Source organism: Tachysurus vachellii, chromosome 21 (genome assembly GCF_030014155.1).
Source record: "Tachysurus vachellii isolate PV-2020 chromosome 21, HZAU_Pvac_v1, whole genome shotgun sequence".
NCBI classification, from domain to species: Eukaryota; Metazoa; Chordata; class Actinopteri; order Siluriformes; family Bagridae; genus Tachysurus; species Tachysurus vachellii.
In genome coordinates, this window is record NC_083480.1 from 207,999 (window position 1) to 228,597 (window position 20,599).

Consider the following 20,599-nt stretch of genomic DNA (forward strand, 5'->3'; position numbering starts at 1 on the left):
TCACAATGTTAGTTAATAAAACCATCTCACATGACCTCCTCTATGCTCACAATAACCATCAAACAATTTTACTGTGGGGTTTTAAGCTAAATGTCTGCAATCCTTTATAAAATGACAATTCTACTCATTTATTGTGATCCATAATAAAATGCTTGATTAATCTTTATTTTAAGCCTAGAGTACGTCATCCAGAAGTGATTCCACTTTGTAGTGGAAATGTTCACTTTAGAGATGTTCATAAGAACCTGTCCTTCTATGCGTCTATGCTTCTCATGGCTGGTAGTTATTGTGACTAGAGATTGCAGTTGTTTTCCTAAAACAGCTTCCAGCAGACGTTTCCTGTGGGACCTTGGTAGGTACAGATGACCTTGGTCAGAAGATGAGCAGGCGATGCTTCTAAGCCAATGGTTGATGATGTTACATGTCCTGTTTGTCTGAATCCTGTCTATAAAATCCTGGTGTTATTAATGATGGTGGCCCTTCCTCTCTCATGTTACACGTGGAGTGTTGGGTCCTTCTGCACAGCTGAACACAATAAACCGTGAAACCTTTTTTACTCTTGCCCGTGCCTATAGTGTGAGATTTTATGCTTTAATTCTCTCAAACCTCAAAACTTCCACGACAACAAACAATGTGAATTTTTCATTTTATAATGGATTAAATGTTGCCCACTGGCTGAATTATATTCATTTAATGCTGTAATCAATGTAATGATTTTAAAAGGGAATTACTTCAAAATTCCACAGTAAAATCACCTTTGTTGGGAGTATAGAATTGGTCATTATAAACTGATCTGAGTTGTTTTGATGATTGAACAATTTGAACTAGGGCTGAAACGATTCCTCGAGTAACTCGACTACAAAAATTATTCGAGGCAAATTCCTCTGTCTCGAAGCCTCTTTTAATTCATTTTAACGCTCACGTGACGCTCACGTAACGCTCACGAGTCCCGTCACGTTCTTGTGCAATTATTGTGTGTGTGTGTGTGTGTGTGTGTGTGTGTGTGTGTGAGTGACAACGCGCTTACGTCAAAGCGGAAGGAGACGCAAGGAGTTATTAGCGGTATTTTAACATGTGATATTTTAAAAGAATTCAATTTTTTGTAACTTTTTTCCTTTTTTTTTCCTTTCTTTTCTGGTAGCGACTGATGTATGTGACTGATACCTCTTGTTTGTATGGCATTGAACAAAATGTGTATTTTGTGGTTGTATTTTTGCATTAAAAAAAAAATATTAGCGGTATTTTGATTTGAGGGCGCGGGCGCTTGTGGGCTGCAAAATTGAAGGGCGCGATAACAATGTAAATGAGCAAAGAGAAGAAACAAACAAGAGAAAACGACAGAAAATGTCCAAAGGAAACATTGGTTCAAAGCGCAGGGCAAGCTTCAGTTCTGAGCATGTTGATATGTTTACCTTTCTTCATGCAATCACATGCTCCTTTAAAGAGAGAGACTTTTATATTCTGATTAATATATATATATATATATAGCCTCTAGGTCCTCTAGTCCTCTAGGTCCAAGTTCCTGTCCATGTTTTTTGCCTCTTAAATACCACAAAGCATTCCAAGAAGACAGTACAGGCTTATGTTATGGCTGAGCTGTAGATTTAGAATCTTTTAGTACTGAAAGTTGACTTAAAGGCAGTATTTTTGTATAATAATAATAATAACAATAATAACAATAATAACAATAACAATAATAATAATAACAATAATAATAATTATTGTTATTATTATTATTATTAACTTTCAGAACTAAAAGATTCTAAATCAACACGTTCTCACTCCCAACTCGTCACATATGGACGTTTGGTCAGGATCCCCTGGAGTCACATTTTGACGCACTGGGTATCCCTTTAGCGTCATTTTTCAACGTGCAGGGGTTCCCATAGACTTCTGTAGATCTCTGAACCGGAACCTGCGGCGTTGAAATGTGACGTGTTGGGAATCAGACTGCAGTCCGTTTTGTGTTATGAACGGGATCGGGACTACGATAAATAAGAATAAAAAAATAGCTTGCTATAAATTAATTATGGCAGGGCTACTCAATCCAGGTCATGTTTTTATTCACACCTCTAAAACTGCCTCTTTCTCACCAACTACCTGCATGTCTTCCCTCACCACGTTTGTTTATTTATTTATTAGGGCTTGGCGCTGACGTCATTGTATGGAGATCCCATGCTCCATTGCGATTTTCCACTCGGTAAGTAGAACAGTTCATTAATATAATTGGGAACAATATCTATAATTTTTGGAACAAAAACTGTTCAATCAGGTGAAGAAGTTGTGTTTAGAAGCTGTAGAAGTGAAAGGTAGCAGTTTCGTGATGCAGTAAATCACAGCAGACATTATAAAAATAGAACTTGCTGCACCAAATGTGTAGTAGGTAGGCTAATATAGCTAATTACATTCAAGTTTGTTTATTTATTTTTCCACATTTAATCATGCAAGGAAATAGAGGAGATTGTATGATATTTGGAAATTGTGTGTTTTAAGTTACCAAACTGGCAGTAGCACTTTAATACCTTAGCCATTTCTAAATGTTCAGATGAGGAACAGTGTTGCCAGATTGGTGTGTTTTCTACTAATTGTTCACAAATCCACACAAAAAACTCTAGTAAATACACAAATCTTAGCAATAACAATACAAATTAATTTTGACAATTAATTAATGAACAACAATACTGTGTAGCATCACATATTTACAATATGATAAAGCAAATTAAGTGTTCTTGTCTAAAGAAGGTTGGGTTGTGACTATGTTGTAAACTATTTTCCATGTCTGTCATTTGGCACATCAGAAATATCAAAATCCCACCTGTCTAATCCCATTTCATCCCACATAGTACAATTTAAAACCACCACAAACTGCCCAATCTGCCAACACTGATGAAGAAAATAATGATAAAAATGTAAGGTGTTCAATTCTGAATTCTAAATCTTTCTTTTTTGTCTCATTAGGTCTTTTAGATTTGCCAGCTTCGAACATCCCTCTATTATTTTAATCCCCTCATCACACACACAAACACACACACACACAATAGCAAAAGGCACCTTTAAGAGCCACGTCTGTCTTGTTATCCTGCTCTCTCTCTCTCTCTCTCACCCTCTCTCTCTGTCTCTTTCTCTCTCACTGTTTACATCTGTTGTTAGTGTTGTATCTGTTCGACTTTCTGTCTGTTTCTGTTTCTGCCCCTCACCATGAGTGATTCAGAACTACAAGAACAGTTTATGCTGCTGGATAACCTGGTGGTTGAGCATCAAGAAATCAATGATGAGCTCCAAAGTCTTGATGACTTACTTCAAGAGCTGCAGGGAGAGGAGGAAGCAGCACCAGTAAAAACACCTGAACCAATGGTACATTGGAGAAAGAGAGACAGTGTGGAAACCCAAGATCAAGCAGGAATCAGTCAAACGAGGGTCAGTATAATTTTTCATTCAAGATATATTGAACATCTGGATTGTTTAGGCACTTATGAATGTATCAAACAAGGAATATGATGGAAACAATCAAACCAGAAGCACTGATTTTTAACATGAAAATAAATTGTATTTGTGTAAAGAAGTATAAACTTCACTAAATGATTGGTCTTGGTAAGGTTTGTTTGAAGCAGTTTGTTCTGAGTGTGTTGTCAGCGGCCAACCAGCTTTTTTTATGATCTGCTTCTACAGCAAGCATTTTTTTTGCTTTCCTCATCTATTTGACAACTTATATACAGATAACTGCAAGCAATTGAACTGTCTACATTTGGGTTTGGGAAATAAAAAGTCTGCTAGTCCTCTCGACTAAATGTTAAACAGTGAGTTGGGACCAATTTACACTGGTAATAAGGAGATAAAATTGTGGGACAAGTTGTAAATGTTCTGAATGTTGTTCTTTATTGTTTTTATGTGGTACAGCTGATCACATTCAGAAAACTGATGCTCACTTCAATGCTCCTGACACTAACTGTGAGGTGACCTTTTCTCCAGAGACTGTTGGTCTGTAAATTACATTTTATATATATATATATATATATATATATATATATATATATATATATATATATATATATGTGTGTGTGTGTGTGTGTGTGTGTGTGTGTGTGTGTGTGTGTGTGTGTTTAATATTCCATACTATTTTAACAGAGTGTTTCATGCAAGATCTCCAGCACTCACTGAGTGATTCTTTAGATGATGATGCATCAGCTCTTGGAACCTCAAGAGATTCTCTCCTAGTTTCCTCAAACTGGAGTACAAGACAAAGTCTAATTTCAGAGAAGTGGTGGGCAGAGAGACCCCGCCTGGTGAACACGGCTGTGGTAACACACATCTGCCAACTGTGTAGAATCAATCCAGCTGCTGTCCGGTGTTGAGACTGTTGACCACGCCCCTTCTTTTGTGCTGAATGTGATGTCATCATGCACACCAGACATGTTCTCCATAACCGAGATGCCATGACTCCTGGATTCTACCAGCCATTGCCTCTAAGGCTCTTTCCCATTGTGGTAAGTTCTTGTTTGTGTCTGGACAACATAAATATCATTCTAGGAATTGTTAGTCCTCATAAGCTTTACTATTTAAATATGCCTTTTTGTCTCTTGTTGTTTGATATTGAATTTATGTGTACACTTCATGTCAGTCAGCTTTTTGAGCATCTCTGTATACTTTTTCAGCAATGTACTTCAATACCATAGAATCGTTCCAATGTTATATTACTCAGTCAATCCAGATGAGCTTAATTCAGCTTTGATCTTGTTCAGTGCACCATGTGCCTGTGGAGGTTCCTGACAAAATTTGCGGTTGTTCACCAGAGTCATTGAGGGTCAGCCCAGGGAAGACTGTTGCTGTGATCACAATGAATGGTAAGTGTGTGAAGATAAAAATCTATACATGCTCATGATCACAGCAACGGTATTGAAGTACATTGTAAGATCTACACATGACTTTTGAGTAATGTTTAACAAGTATACAAAGTCATGTAAAAAAAGGTTGAAATAATCCTATAATAATGTAAAAAGGTTTACATTAAAGTGGAAATGTTTTTGATTTTTTCAGGACGATATGATCTAAACATGCCTGAGTTGAGTTGTGAGGCATGTCAAGCCACTTGGGCTGCTGGAGTGGTCGAGCTAAATCAAAGTGACTACTGGCCTGCGACCCTTAACTTTGCCACAATTTATGCCACAGATGTCTTTTTTTCATTTGAAGAAATGAAGATGGCAGCACCAGGACTGTCCTGCCAAGCTTTTTCAAGAATGCTGGATCAGTGAACTGTCTGCTTTTGTCGTGTGAGTATTACATTTATTTATCCTACAGTATTGGTTCTTTCTGTATTCTGGGTTGAAAGGTGTTTGATGCTAATGCATTTGTTTTACATTATTATCTGTTGGTTTCCTTACTTTTAATAGACTGGCAAGATCTCCACAGACAGTTTTCAGAAAAGCTTTTTTGAGTGGGAGGCTTTGAGGTGGACAAAATCTGCAAGGAAGAGCCTTTCATCTGTCCTGCATGCACCGCAGATATTCTGGCAGTTTCAGTAGATGGAAACCGCAAGCTTTACCGTTTCAAGAATGCAGCTATTTATACCAAAACTGTGTATAATGTCACACTGTTGAAACAATATTAATAAGAAAAAATATCCATTTAATGTGCACACTAAAGTTAAATTAGATTACAATGTATCATTAACTTTTGTGTACCTGTTCGTTTTTTTTTTTTTTTTGTATAGATCTGAAGAACAGGCCATATTTGAAGACGTCTTTATAGCTAAGGATGAAGATGTGACAAGATTTGTGGACTACATTCACAAGGCATCCAAACATGTACTGTAAAATCACAGATGATTAGACTTTATACAGGAGTACAATTGCCTCCAACTACAAATTTTCTATATTATAGATCAGTGGAAGAGGTGTTTGTGGAGGGGAGTGGTCAGCAGCCAGAGAGACCTCCCAAAGATCTGCTAGCAAGGTAGACGAGGAGGGACTGGAGCTTGCGGTGTGTCGGCATGGAGTGCTACTCTGTGCGTTAAATATGTACAGGGGGGAAATTTTTGCTTATCCCCCGTACCTGCAAAAATGGCTGGCTAGTAGGCAAATCACCTTTTTTTGTATGGATGTGACCTGCAAATATTGGCCTTACCTCCAAAGAATTGCAAAAAGCTGCCCAGAGCTCCAGCACCTTCTTAACATGAAGCCCTTTCTTTCGGTATTCCATGCCAAAGCCCATGATTTTAAGTGCGAAGTAGGTGAACTTTGCTATGAGATTAATAAAATCTGCAAATGAATATCAAAACTTTCTCAGCATTATATTATTATTTTTCATTCCTAATCAGGTAAAATGGAGTGGAGCATATCAGGATGGGGCTGGTTTAACACTAGGAGAAGAGGTGGAACAGTGCAATGCTTTCCTCTCCAGGATTGCAGTGACCACAAAACACATGTCTAAAGCAGGTAAAATGACCTTCTACTGCACTTGTTACATCATTACAGGGGGAATATGGTAACATGATATTTTCTGTGTTTGCAGGACACACAGACATGCTGACTCTCATGGCCATGCGCTGGAATCAACAAAAGTTCAACAATTTGGCCACCGCACTGAGCTACCGATATCAGAAGGTAAGATAGAATCAGTAGAATTAGTTTTAGATGCTCAGTAACGAATGACATTAATTTTTGAAGCTGTACAGGGTTATTTAAAACGAATGAACCGATATCATGACGCATTGCTTCAGTTCTCAAGCATTGTCATGGAATGAGTCAGTGACCGTGAGTTATCTAAGTTGATTGTGAATATAATACTTGTGACTTGGCTGGAGTTTTCTTTTTTAATTAACCCTGTATTTTGAAGATTTGTTTGTTTTTATACGATCTGTGATTTCTTGTCATTTCAGACCACGAAAGCTCTGCAAAGCCAGTTACAAAACCTAGAGTGCATGAAGGTCGAACTGACAGTGACAGAGAGCCAATTGGAAGACTGGGTCAATGATGTAAAGGAGTGGGCAGACGGTGAGGAAATGACTAGTGTGTGTGTGTATATTGTGTTTATATTGTACAGTATTGTGTATACTGTAATATTTATGTTACTAGTAATACATTTAGTTGTAATTAATTGTAATTGTTACTCTTGTTGTAATTTCTTCTCAGCAACAACGACAACCACCACAAGTGATGTTGATGCTTTGGCCAGCAGAATTGAGGTGCTGGTGGCGAGTATCAAGAGGCGTTCCCAGCGTCTCTATAAAGATACAGATGGCAACAAAGGTCGTGCCAGGATCCGCCGCAAAATCAGGGAAGAGAAGGGGATCCTGACATCGGTTGTGGAGAAATACAACATAATGGTTCCAAAAACAGAAACTCTGTGCTTGGAAACCATTTTGTCTGGTGAGACAGCTTGGCCATGGCAGCTACCACACAGTGGTATGTACACTAGTCTGACAATTCTTTTACATAATGACACATCAGCCACAATGCCACAAATGTCAATCTGCAGCCCCATATGACGTAATTTTTTCTCATGCATTCCAGACACTGTTGATTTAAGGACAAAAAGAAAGGCATTCGACATCATCATGTCACTAAGGCGACTTCAAGAGGAGCAGAAAATTGTTGTTAAAGAGATGAATCAACATTGGAAATATCTTTCAACTCGTGCAGAGACCCTCCGAGAACTGTCCTGCTTGTTTGCCAGTGAGAGTCTGAAAAGTAAGAATTTGTAATATATGGCACAAACATAAGCATAAACAAAGGGCTGCCCCATTTTTTTTTCTGGAAAATGAACTTAAAACACAGTTCCAGTTCCATAGCTGAGAAAGAATGTTATAAGTTAAGTTATTTCAGCCATCACAACTGTAAGCTTATCTTTATTTTACTGTTAGTAAGAGTCTGACTGTTTTGACTAGTGCATATTCCTATAACTACATAGGACATGTCCTGTCTAATCATTAAAGTAAAAAGCCCTAATAAACATACACAACAATGATGATTTTTTATAAGGTTTCTAATGGAGGCTTAATGTTATTTTGTTTTTCTTTTTAAGATTCACAATGTGGCCTAAGTGAGGAAGGTTTAAAAGGTCTGCAGAGCATCATCCACAGAAAGCAACATAAAATCAGAGATATGAGGGTGCAAGCAAGAGACTGTTACCTGCATGTTTTGTCTGGAGCTGAGAACATCAACTTTTTAAACAAATCGTCAGCTGATGACTGACAGTGACAGTGACTTTGAAAATTCTGATGATGAACTGTAATGTAAAAACCTTTTTTTTCTTGACAGTGAACCAGTGACCTTAACCATGAATCTAAAGTGTGTAATAAAATCTGCTTTTTGTCATTTTATAAATATAACCAAAGTGTAGTCTTTTTTTATACATAGAAATACAAGCAGTCAGTGATGGAAATGAAGTGCGTTATTGTAAGGCTAAGTACTGTACTGTACTAAAGTATAGATTTCAGGTACTTGTACTCTAGATGATTTGTTACTTCTCATGGCTCTTTGTAGTTGTAAAGTACTAGGCTGCAAAATACTTTTTACTGAACTTATAAAATACGACATTTTGGTATGAATAAAACTACTCAGTAGTTTACTCATATAGAATAAATACAGCCAAAAGAATTAGTTAATATGCCAAGAAAAAAAATATTTGCCAACAAAGATTTATAACTCGTTGTACAGTAATACAGTTGTCTACAAAATAGTTCAAAATGACCTCCACCAACTACAACACTAAATAATCATGAGTTTAATGAGTAATAATAATCAAAGGAAATTTGAGTCATATTGGAAATATGAAGAGTTCAGGTGCAAAAGCCTCTAATCCATTTGGAATTTTGTTTTTTTTGTTTTTTATAAAATGAGCATTTTTCTTAGGTGCCAATGTTTATGTTCAGATGATTCACTTTAATGGCAATAAAAATAACCTATTTCATGCCATTAAAGTGGAATTTATGGACAGAACAAAGGAGCCTGAGAAAATGGCCATTTCAGAAGAAAATTTTAAACACCACTTACAGGCTTTTGCATCTAAACACTTTAAATGAAATTTTAGGTCTTCATCCCTGGGCTGAGGAAAAACAACTGTGGCCACATGCCTGTGTTCTATATTAGGGTACTGTATAACAGTTGAAACCTGTTTATAGACATGGAATAAGCAGCTTATAATAAGGACGAACACACTCTTAAACCTTGTGAAAAGCCTTCCCAGAAGAGTTGAAGCTGTTGTAGCTGCAAAGTTTGGGCCAACATCATATTAAATCCTATAGATTAAGAATCAGATGTTACTCAAGTTCATTTGCATGTGAAGGCAGACGAGTGAATGCTTTTGAATATAGCGTATATAAACAGTTTGTAAAAATAAAAGGTGTTTTAAAAAGTGTTCTAAGTAAAATACCACATTTTAACCTGGCTCTCAAATATATAAAAGGTTTGCACAATGAACATATTTAGATACAGTATTAATTTGTTCATTGAACTTACTGTTTACTTTATTTAATTACTAGATTTTACAACTACATTACCCATAAGCCTTTGTCACTCTATCAATGGGACGGGAAAACATGGTGCTGTAATTTGTAGTTCATTGAAGTGTATACTTGTGCTGTAGTGTTACGGTTAGGATCTCGGTAAATAGTGAATTTCTTGTACCATAGCAACACCTCATTGTTCAGTGACAGTATTAGTGAAGTCATAATGACAGTAAAACAGTTTGCAACATGAAGCACCTTCTATTTTTGCCTAAAAGTTAATCTAGCCATATATATATATATATATTTATATATATTCATATATATATATATATATATATATATATATATATATATATATATATATATATATATATATATATATATATATATTCATATATATATTATATTATTGTTATATATTATTATATATAAATAATCGGTTAACAATAATAATATGATTTTAGACACGTGTTGTGACCTTTTAATATGTTTTAGAACATTTAGGATTCGAGTTATTAATATTCTTTATTTTCTTGTAACAAATTTGCATTTGTTTGTCTTTTAAATATCCATCTTTGGAGTGTTTTGATATGACTGACATCTCTGATGCCTCTGATTCGTCTACAGTTTGTTGTTTATTTCTGAGTCTGGGTGTAGAAAGTTGCAAGTGGTTTTAAAAAGCTTCATTATGGCTTTGAGCACTTAGTCTTTGTTTTAGGTGTGTGTGTGTGTGTGTGTGTGTGTGTGTGTGTGTGTGTGTGTGTGTGTGTGTGTGTGTGATATGATACCATAACCAAGCTGTAACACCCAGAGAGTTGTGTGGAGTTTTGCCGTACTAATTCCTGCACTTTATACTTGTGTGGTTATTTGAAGAAGAGTTGTTGATTTATTTCACTTGTATGTCCTTTTGGGTGTGTTTTTTTTCTCTAACAAACTTGTGCTCAGGCCTCTCAGGCTCATGACAGGTGCACAATGTATGCACAGGTGTACAAGTATTTCTTTCTGCCTTCATGATAGGAGCATGACCTTCCCCAATGACTTCCTGGGGTTCTTCTGGTCTGTTTTATTGTCTAATATCCTAAGAAACGCTCACGTGTTCTGGCCTTTTTAAATGTTTTAGACCATTTTGAATTTGAGTTATTAATAGTGTTTATTTTCTTGTAACGAGGCTCAGTGCTGCATTTGTTCGTGTTTTATATATCCATCTTTGTTCGTGTTTTGATATGACTGACATCTTTGATGCCTCTGATTCTTCTACAGTTTTGTAGCCTGTTCAATTTCTAATAATACATTTAAACACGTAAACCTGTTTTCTGTTTTTCTCTTCAAAACCTAATGTGGATTATTTGTTACAACTTTGCTGTTGTGTGTGTGCCCTGCGATGGGTTGGCACTCCGTCCAGGGTGTATCCTGCCTTGATGCCCAATGACGCCTGAGATAGGCACAGGCTCCCCGTTACCCAAGGTAGTTCGGATAAGTGGTAGAAAATGAATGAATGAATGAATGAACTTTGCTGTTGATGAACTGACTTTCTCCCAGAGTTTCCACTTTATTAAGAACACCTACCCTACACTCCTTGTATCATCATATCACACTTAGGTAACTCGATGTTTAAATACATTAGGTAAGAGGTGTACGCCACCCCCAGTATGTTTTTGTTTAAGAGCTTAGAGTAGAGTAGGGAAGTATATGGCACTTGGCACTGAAGACTTTCTTTTCATGTTTATTTTCCTTAGTTAGGTTAGAGGTTTAAAACAGTTAGTATTGGTTTTGTTATTTTTCTTTATTTACTTTGGCATCACTAACATCTTATTTTCTCTTGGGTTAACATTTTTATATTTTGTTTATTTTGGAATTGTCCATTTACCTCCTTTCTCACCTGGATATAATAAATCACACATTTCATTGTTATTTCATGTCCCTGCATTTTTCTTTTTGCTTACTACACCCACAAAAATGACCACAACCATAAATGTTACTCCTTACCCTCCTTACTTTTCTATCTCCTGGGGCCTATTGCACAAAACTAGGTTAAGGGATTAAGCCGGGATATCTTGGTGATCCTGGCTCAATTTATCCGTGATCCGGTTGCACTAAAGCTGGATTAGGGGGCAGGAGGATGTTATGGTATAAATTACCATGGAGATTTATTCTGTGGAGCTAGCCTGCTCCAGACCAGGCTAAGTTCTAGGATCTATTTAATCTCATCCCTTATGTCAGTCAGCAGTCACCACAAACGGAAACCAATAGTTATTCCACTGCCCACTATACATTGTTATCACATATAACTAGACCCACTGTCATTATTTAAACATTTGTGATCATTAATTTCAATCATTTTGGATAAATGATGATTTTTAGATGATGTTGCTATCATTAGATAATTTACAGTTTCCCATAGACTATAAGGCTATATATAAAATGATAGAATATTAGGGCCACAGAGGGAAAAAAAGAAAATTCTCAGACTTTGAGAATGAAGTCATAATATTGTAAGCCGTTGTTTTAGAGGAGGACGGTTGTTAAAATGACAGCTGTGGGGCATTTTGTGGAATTGTTCTTCAGTATGGTTTCAGAAACAAGGACATACTTAATCTTTTGGCACATCAGCATCACATTGTCATAAGTATCAGGACTGTATAAAGAATATGCATCTTTTCTGCAGAAAGCCACCCTCTAACCTCATAAATTTACGCCTTTTTCCTTCTTCCTCAGTGTGGCCCTAATACGCTGTCGTATAAAATACACATTCCATATAAATATAAAAACACAAAGTGTAACATTATGTTCCTTTATTGAATAAGGTTAAAACAAAGCAGGTAAACCATCAGCTCCTTTTGAAACTGAAGTCACACAGTGACTCTACAAGATGGAAAGCACAGAATCAAAGCATATTATACAACAAAAGGATAAATACACATTCAAAGGTCTGTATATAACACACCCCGCATGTCTGCACACTGAAATAAATGCAGGACAAATCCATACACATCAACTGAACAGACAAATAAATGGATGCAGTAGCCTCCCTGCAAGCTTGTATTACACACAGTATACAGCACAAACATCACAAGAGGCCAAATCAATTAAAAAAAAAAACACAAAAATTAACACAAAAAAACTCCCAAATTCCTCTGCCACTGCAGGACATATTTAACCAAAATTGAAAGTACACATACTAACTAAAATAATTCAACACATATTGGTCCCTCAGCAGCCGACCACTGTCGTCATCAGGGAAGATTGCCGGATTGTCCCAGTCCATGGCTGGTGGCACACTGGTAGCCCTCTCCTTCCTCAGGCAGGCCACATTGTGGAGGACAGCACAAGCCACAGTAATGTCACATGCCCTCACAGGGCTGACCCTTAATTTGTGAAGGCAGTGAAAGCGTGCCTTCAGGAGGCCAAAGGTCATGTCAACTCTGGCCCTAGTCCTGGCCCTGGCATGGTTGTAGGTCTGCTGTGCTTCCTGGGGGTCTGTGAAAGGTGTCAGGAGAAAAGGCTGGCAGCCATACACCCTGTCTCCCAGCAACACACCAGAGAATTCACCTGTCAACACAAAATCTCATCATTACTACCTCATAAACACAGTGATATTCTTGACACAGCCATGATGTAAAAAGTGGTTATTAATAGGGGTTTGTGTGGATCACCTTGTGATAGGAGCTGATAGATTTCAGAACCCCGAAAGATTCTGGCGTCATGGACTGAGCCAGGCCATTTTGCCACAACATTGCTGATCACACAGTCAGCATTGCAGACCATCTGAAATCATAAGATGAGGAATATTAAACCAATCAATGCACATCGCTGGCAATGCACAGTGTTCATCAATGGACAATATCAAAATGTTATGTTCACCTGAACATTAATGCTGTGAAAGGATTTCCTATTCACAAAATCCGCCTCATGGGCACCTGAGGACTCTTTTATCCTTATGTGTGTGCAGTCCAGTGCACCAATGACATTGGGGAAACCGGTCACACAAAGTAATGAGTATCCTACTATGAGTGTTAACAGTTGTCCTGTAATTTGTAGATCCTCTTACCTGCAATCCTATAGAACTCCTCTTTAATGTCAGAGGCTTCTGTGGCCAGGGAAGGGGATGAAGACATCTGCTAATGCTTTGATAGCCAGACACACACTCCTTATTGTGCAGCAAATTGTGGCCTTGTTCAGCTGTTCTGCATCCCCCAAGGCCACACAAACCATTTGCTCCACACTCAGTGCATGGCTCCGTGCTGTGCGGTGCTTAATCCTGGGACCCAGCAGTCTGCACAGATACCTGATGCCATCTGCAGAAAACCTGTATCTTTCATATAGATGGTCATCAGGGAAGGCCAGTGGGTCCAACTGGTCCCTGAAGACCCTTTCTGAAGGCTCTCCTGAGCACAAGTGCTTCTTCATCCACCACATCTCGCAAGAATGGGCATGCTATTGTCAGAGCAGAAAGGAACACACCATTTTGGGCCTTCATATAGGCTAGTGGCCACACCTGGCGCTGGGGGGGTGGGCAAAAGGGGGCGGTGCCTTATAACGATGCTTATTTGTACTGATTGCTGGGGGAAAAATAAAAAAAACTACTAAAGATGCCGCTGGTCCTGTGCGCTCACAATGGGAGCTCATATGTCATGGCTCACTTGACTTTACGAGAATTTCCCTTATATTTTTTTATTTTAAGATGTGTCATCTTCTTGGAGCTGTGGGAGGAAAGGAGAATAATGATTAATACATTTGTGTTACAGTTAGCATATAATGTACATTGAAGGCATAACTCACCTCCCACTCACGTTTTTTTATTTCAAGGTCCAGTTTCCTAATTGTCCTCTTTTTTTATTTCGGACTCCAGTGCAATTTTCCATCTTTTTCTTCTTGTACTGCATGTCTATATCTGCCAGTTCTATTTGGCACCGGAGGTGGTTGCCATACAACTGTCTGATAGCTTGTGAGCTCTGTGAACACAATACAATTAGCGCAGCGGGAATTTGGCACGATGTAGTGTCCTTCCATTAATACGCACTATGTTGCCAGGCTGGCTTTCCCACTGTACAGCATCTGGGTCCTGTTACAGAAATGAGAATCTGTGATTTTGTGTGGGCTCCAAATGATGACTCCTCACCATTGTAGACTGAGTATAGTACTTTCACAGGTTTGACATTATACCTCATGCCTTCTGGAATCCAGAGATGGTCTCCTCATCATCATCATCGCCGTCATGTGCTGTTGCTGCTGCACTGGGGCCTTCACCCTATCACATTTAATGGGATTCATATTGAAGCTAGTAGACGAGACATGCCAGGCCTACAGTATGGCTTTGATGGAGTACTCATTGGCTCAGCATTGTCTGGTGCTTGTGCTGGTGGCTCTAACAAACACAGTGCTGCCAGACACTGCAAGGCAATAGGCAAACCAAAGTCAGACAGTCCAAATGGATTCAATATGAATGTGGTTGTGTCCCATGTAGAGATGGAAGGACATACCTTGGGAGGGCATCTTGGGAGGGACCTATGCTTGTCTCTTTCCCCCCAGGGATCCCCTCCAACACAGGCCTGCCTTTATTAAGCTCCAAGGCTATGTCCTTTGCTGGGGTGAGGTCAGCTTTTGGTGACCCACCACCCATGCCTTGTCTGTGGGTATTCTTTTTCACTGCTAAAACAGTACGGACAATGTGTGAGCTGTTCTTGTATTTGATTTTGACTTGCTGCCATGACCAGTACTTCTAGGTTCATAGGGAGCAGTGGTGAGAGATTAAAAGAACAGACAGCCAACACAAGTAAGTTTGAATTTTGTTGAAAGATTTATATAAAGTGATAAATGAAATGAATTAATCAACTGTTTCTCTTTCAGGTAAAATGGAGAAAACAAAAAAATGAACGATAGTCCATAAAACAACAATGAAATTACTGAATAAATGGAAAACAACAATTAAACTGTGCTCTCAGTTTTTCTTATTATGAACTGTTATTATTCTTCCCTAAGCTCTTTTTAAGACTTATTGCTTTTAAATCATTTTGAAACTACGACCGTCTTTAGTTTAAGTGGCAACTTAATATTTTTTCCTTTTCCTATTTATCTTTTAGTGTTCTAATTGTTTATTTGAACTGATGTTAGATTTTAAGTTTCTTAATTAAAACCTACACTGGTCTATATCAACTTTATACACCTAGTAGCTTTAACTTTGAATGTGTAATTCAATTCAACAATAAATAAAAATATTGCAAAAACATTTCAAATGTATCACCCAAAAGACATCATCTTTAAATCAAGACTGAATAAATGACAAAAGGAAAAAAAAAACAATTCAACTGTCAATGTGTAGTTCAAACACCAATAGGTTCAGTAGTTTCTTCAAATACCAGTCTGAATTAAAAAGGGGGGAAAAAACAATCGTCCAGAACGAATGAAATTTAGATGCAACAGTCCAGGCCTTCTTCTGCCGTATTGACAGAATAATGTGGGGAAAAAGAGAAAAAAACAGTTTCAACTTCCGCTCACTCACAATTTCTTTTTCCTCCTTCCGGGGAAAACTAGCAGTAAATCCACTGAAAACGTTCGATGGTCGTTTTGAAATAAAAGTTCGCTGAGAGGCGCCGCCATTTTCCACAAGGTGATGAACTCTGTATGTGTCATCGCCGTGTTCACATGGGAAAACACACTCTAAAATGACTCAAAATGACTCAAAAATAAAATAAAGTCCCGTTCAAAGGTTAACCAAAGTCTTTCAAAACGTTTTGTCTGCATTTTGCTCACAATCAGTGATATATTTTTTCAGAAGCTTTCTACTTGCATCATCTCTTTTTTTTTATTGCAAAATGACAAACACAAAATACACATTTTAATCAATGCCACACAAACAAGAGGTATCAGTCACATAGGTTACCAGAAAAGAAAGGAAAAAAAGGAAAAAAATGAATTCTTTTAAAATATCACGTTTTCTGAGCTTTTTTGTTCTTTACTTTCTCCAAAAGATTACTGTATAACTTCAAATCATTTATAAAATGGGACAGATTTGGTTTACAAAGGGCCCACTTTGTTTTGTGTATATGGTTCTTTCCTAATACAATAAATAGCTGTATAATATATTGTTCATTATTTTCCAAATTATCTCCCTCAAAATAAAAAAACACATCACATACACCAATTTCTACCACACAACCCAATTTTCTACTAATTTAATTTTCCATATCTTTCCAAAAAAGTCTTGAGTAGATACAATGATAAAACAGATGCAAAATTGTTTCTTTTTCCTGACCACAAAATTCACAAGTATAAGAAATATTAAGCTTAAATCTTTCCAAAACATGTTTAACAGGATAAATCCTATGTAGAATTTTGTAAGACACCGCCTTAATTTTATTGTTGACACAAAACTTTTCAGTATTTTCCATGTTGCATCATCTCTCTTCTCTCTGTTTTCACGCTAGACGCTGACGTCATCCGCTTGCTTCGTGTTTGCTCTCCTGATTGGTCAGCAATGAACTCACCTCACATTTTCTTAAAGGAACATTACTTAACTAGATTTGTAAAGTTCGTCGTGACAAACTTTGATGTTGGCTTTGATGAGGCAAGTATTCCCAAAGGCCGGTGCTTTTTGGAGTGGACAGTGTTACTTTTGGAGGCAAGTGGACAGAAAGATAGGGTGCCAAAACATTTGGAGACAAGTGGAGACGAGCATGTGACGTCATCCGAATACTCTTGAGGAAGTTCCCCTCATTGGGCTGAGTGTTTTGATATATCACATGCCCATGTTGTGCAAAGTTTTTTATTTTCACGTGCATCACGTGACGTCATTTGACATCATCAGAATTCCCCTCATTGTTCTGAGTGTTTTGATATGTCACATGTCCATGTTCTAAAAAGTTTTTTGATTTTGCATATTTTGGGGGCGGGGCTGCGGCACAACCGAAAGGCCAGTCGGTACACCAATTTAAAACTTTGTTCAGAGTATCACCCTAAAGGAGCTGGTCGAGTTTGGTGTAGATAGTTCAAAAGTGTGCCGAGTTATAAACCTCCAAATTTTATAATGGGAGTCTATGGAAAAAAGGCCAATTTGAGACCCGGTACCGGAAGTACCGGTACTCGGATCGCTTAGAAAAGTAATAGCAACAAACTTCAGACCAGGGACTAAAACATATCCGAATTTGGTGCATGTGGCTCGAAAGCCCTAGGCCGCATTAAATTTTATAAATTTTTGTCTAAACTTAAATAGGAAAACAGAATGTTGGCTTCTACAAAGCGACATAATTAAAGAGGTAAAAATAATCTCTAAACATCTGTAACACATGGATGTGTATTTGTGTAATCAGTGTGATGATGTGATGATATCTCTGTGTTGTGTGTAGATGCTGAAGGATTTGACTTTGGATTGTAAAAGATGTTAAAGTGTGAAGTTGTAGCTGAGAGGATAAAAGGATGTGATCAGTCACAGTTATTGTTATGGATCTTCTACATCTGAATATGAATGATTCAGCTCCCAAACTGCTGGAAATGTGGGACGTGTTCTAACGCTTCACCTCCATAACTGCTTTATCCTGGAAAAAAGGTCTGAGGAGAGACTCCTGTCATACACCAGACCTGGTGAGTGTCTTACCCTTAATGCTGAAAAACACAACAGGACAGAATTACAGACACATTTAAACACATTGCTTATGAACAACAGAAGCATAAATACACACATTAGATGTGACATTTTACAGCACACAGTGAATATTACACAATATCATACAGTAAAGAGACAGTAAGTCAGTAACTCACTGTAGTGTCTCCAGTTTACAGTGTGGATCCTTCAGTAGATCAGAGAGCAGCTTCACTCCTGATTCTCCTGGTTTATTATTGTACAGATTCAGTTCTCTCAGGTGTGATGAGGAGTTTGACCTCAGAGCTGAAGCCAGAGCAGCACAACCTTCATCTGTAATACTGCAGACCCTCATCCTGCAAGAAAGAAAACCTTCTCACACTTAACACACTCAGTTTTAGTATTGAAAACATGAACTACACAAAATCTTTATATACAGTACATTTACTCTCCATCTCACACACACAACAATGACAATATATCAGATCACTACAATTACAGTTACCACAGAGGAGAACTGGATGTTGTGGTGTTTATTACAACTCTGTGTGTGTGTGTGTGTGTGTGTGTGTGTGTGTGTACCTCAGTATCTCCAGTGTACAGTGTGGATTCTTCAGTCCATCAGAGAGCAGCTTCACTCCTGAATCCTGCAGTTTATTGCCACTCAGGTCCAGTTCTCTCAGACTGGAGGAGTTTGAGCTGAGAACTGAGGACAGAACTCTACAGCTTTCCTCTGTCAGATTACACTGAAACAGCCTGGAAGAGAAATGATGAAGTGTTTGATTTATAGTGAAATGAGGTGTTTCCATCAGTGAGAAATAAAGTGTCTACCTGAACACAATGAGCTGGGATACAGGTTAGAAATCTGGGTGTAATAGTCGACTCTGACCTCAGCTTTGTTCCTCACATCAATAATATCTCTAAAGTCACATTTTATCATTTGAGGAACACTGAAAGAATTTGTCCATTTTAATGTAAAGAAGAAACAGAAAAACTTTTTCTACATTCAATCATTCCAAGTAGATTAGATTAATGTAACGCTCTTTTATGTATTTCACTAAAAAACCCTTTATACATTACAGTTAGTAACCAAATCACTCCTATTGTACAGGAACTGTACTGGTTACCTGTGACATCCACAATCATTTTAATATCATCTCAAATATTTATTTATCATCAACAAATGCTGACTTCCTTAAGGTGAATTTTAATAAGAAGAAGCTTCAGTCAAACTGCTTTTAGTGTCGCTGCTCCCAGGATGTGGATCTCACTCTCAGTGTTTATCCATCAGTCACCTTCACTAAATACATTTACAAAGCAGCTTAAACACAGTGTGTGTGTGTGTGTGTGTGTGTGTGTGTGTGTGTGTACCTCAGTATCTCCAGTGTACAGTGTGGATTCTTCAGTCCATCAGAGAGCAGCTTCACTCCTGAATCCTGCAGTTTATTGTTACTCAGGTCCAGTTCTCTCAGACTGGAGGAGTTTGAGCTGAGAACTGAGGACAGAACTCTACAGCTTTCCTCTGTCAGATTACACTCCCACAAACTGGAAGAGAAATGATGAAGTGTTTGATTTATTTCTCTGATAGTGAATTGAGGTGTTTCCATCAGTGAGAAATAAAGTGTCTACCTGAACACAAGGTTCTAATATCAGGATAAAAATATAAAATGAACATCTGTGTATAAACTTGGACTGCTCTTGGACAGATCCATGTGTCTCAGCTCATATGAGACGATGTATTTAACTTTCTGTAAGAAGATAATAACAGAGACGTCACTCTGAACAAACACGTCTCTTTATTTCTAGCAGAGAGATTTTCATACAGTGTGTTCAGCAGCTCTGGGGAAAGTTCTGCTGGAGAACATTTACACACTGTCCTTTACTGCTTCATTACTGTAATGAGGCGTCATAAGGCTGAGGATCCATTTGCAGCGTTTTTAATGAATACACACACAAAGTCAGACAAGCAGGGTCAGAGCCGGCAAACACGGAAATCAGAGGGCAGACAGAAAACGGCAAACAGGCAGGAGGTCGGGACAGGCAGCAAACAATCAGAAAGGTCAATGAACAGAAACAGAATCGGAAAATCAGAACCACGGAAATGCTCAGAATGACTGTAGAAACAAGTCGAGACTTGGCATCGGGGTGAAGTTTCAGTGCAGCTTAAGTAGCGAGCGGTGATGAGGAACAGGTGGAGGTGTAATCAGAGTGGGTGGTGGATGTTGGGGAGTGTAGTCCGGAAGCGAGTTACTCCGGAATACTCCGGAGACGCTTCTCTGCCTTGATGTTCAGGTGTGTGTGGTGCACTGACTGTGACAATTACAGTGTGTTCAGTGTGTAGATCTGTGTACATTGTACACACTTTTACTTTGTGTTAAAAACATTGTCAGGAATATTTTTGCTCCCATTGAACAACAGAAACAGGTCTATAAAATGGTAGCAGCTCCATGAGGACAGATAACACCAGAGAAATTAATTTATTGTCCTCACTGTAAATAGGAGCAGTATTGTGTGTGTGAGTGTGTGTGTGTAGGAGTATTTACACAGGGAATTCTCTACACCTGAGCTGACAGAAGATT

The 20,599-nt window shown here is 38.0% G+C and overlaps 3 protein-coding genes across 12 annotated transcripts in view; 2 read left to right on the top strand and 1 right to left on the bottom strand.

The window, feature by feature from the left end:
- The window catches only part of LOC132863899 (ribonuclease inhibitor-like), a 201,148-nt gene that overhangs the window by 56,343 nt on the left and 124,206 nt on the right, over window positions 1–20,599 (top strand). The gene's annotated exons all lie outside the window — the stretch shown is intronic.
- On the top strand, window positions 6,077–8,285 carry LOC132864212 (uncharacterized). Its single transcript, XM_060897527.1, has 7 exons — window positions 6,077–6,222; window positions 6,314–6,431; window positions 6,508–6,599; window positions 6,875–6,989; window positions 7,128–7,400; window positions 7,509–7,685; window positions 8,020–8,285. The coding sequence occupies exons 1-7, from the start codon at window positions 6,091–6,093 to the stop codon at window positions 8,187–8,189; spliced, it is 1,077 nt and encodes a 358-aa protein (XP_060753510.1). The 5' UTR covers window positions 6,077–6,090; the 3' UTR covers window positions 8,190–8,285.
- LOC132863895 (NACHT, LRR and PYD domains-containing protein 3-like) overlaps window positions 15,617–20,599 on the bottom strand; it is a 373,784-nt gene continuing 368,801 nt past the window's right edge. For both annotated transcript variants that reach the window (XM_060896966.1, XM_060896964.1), the window contains 4 exons: window positions 19,392–19,565; window positions 18,603–18,776; window positions 18,200–18,376; window positions 15,617–18,043 (listed from right to left, as the gene is read on the bottom strand). In XM_060896966.1, the coding sequence (XP_060752949.1) occupies window positions 18,007–18,043; window positions 18,200–18,376; window positions 18,603–18,776; window positions 19,392–19,565 (562 nt within the window). In that variant the 3' untranslated portion in view covers window positions 15,617–18,006. The remainder of the gene's footprint in view (window positions 18,044–18,199; window positions 18,377–18,602; window positions 18,777–19,391; window positions 19,566–20,599) is intronic.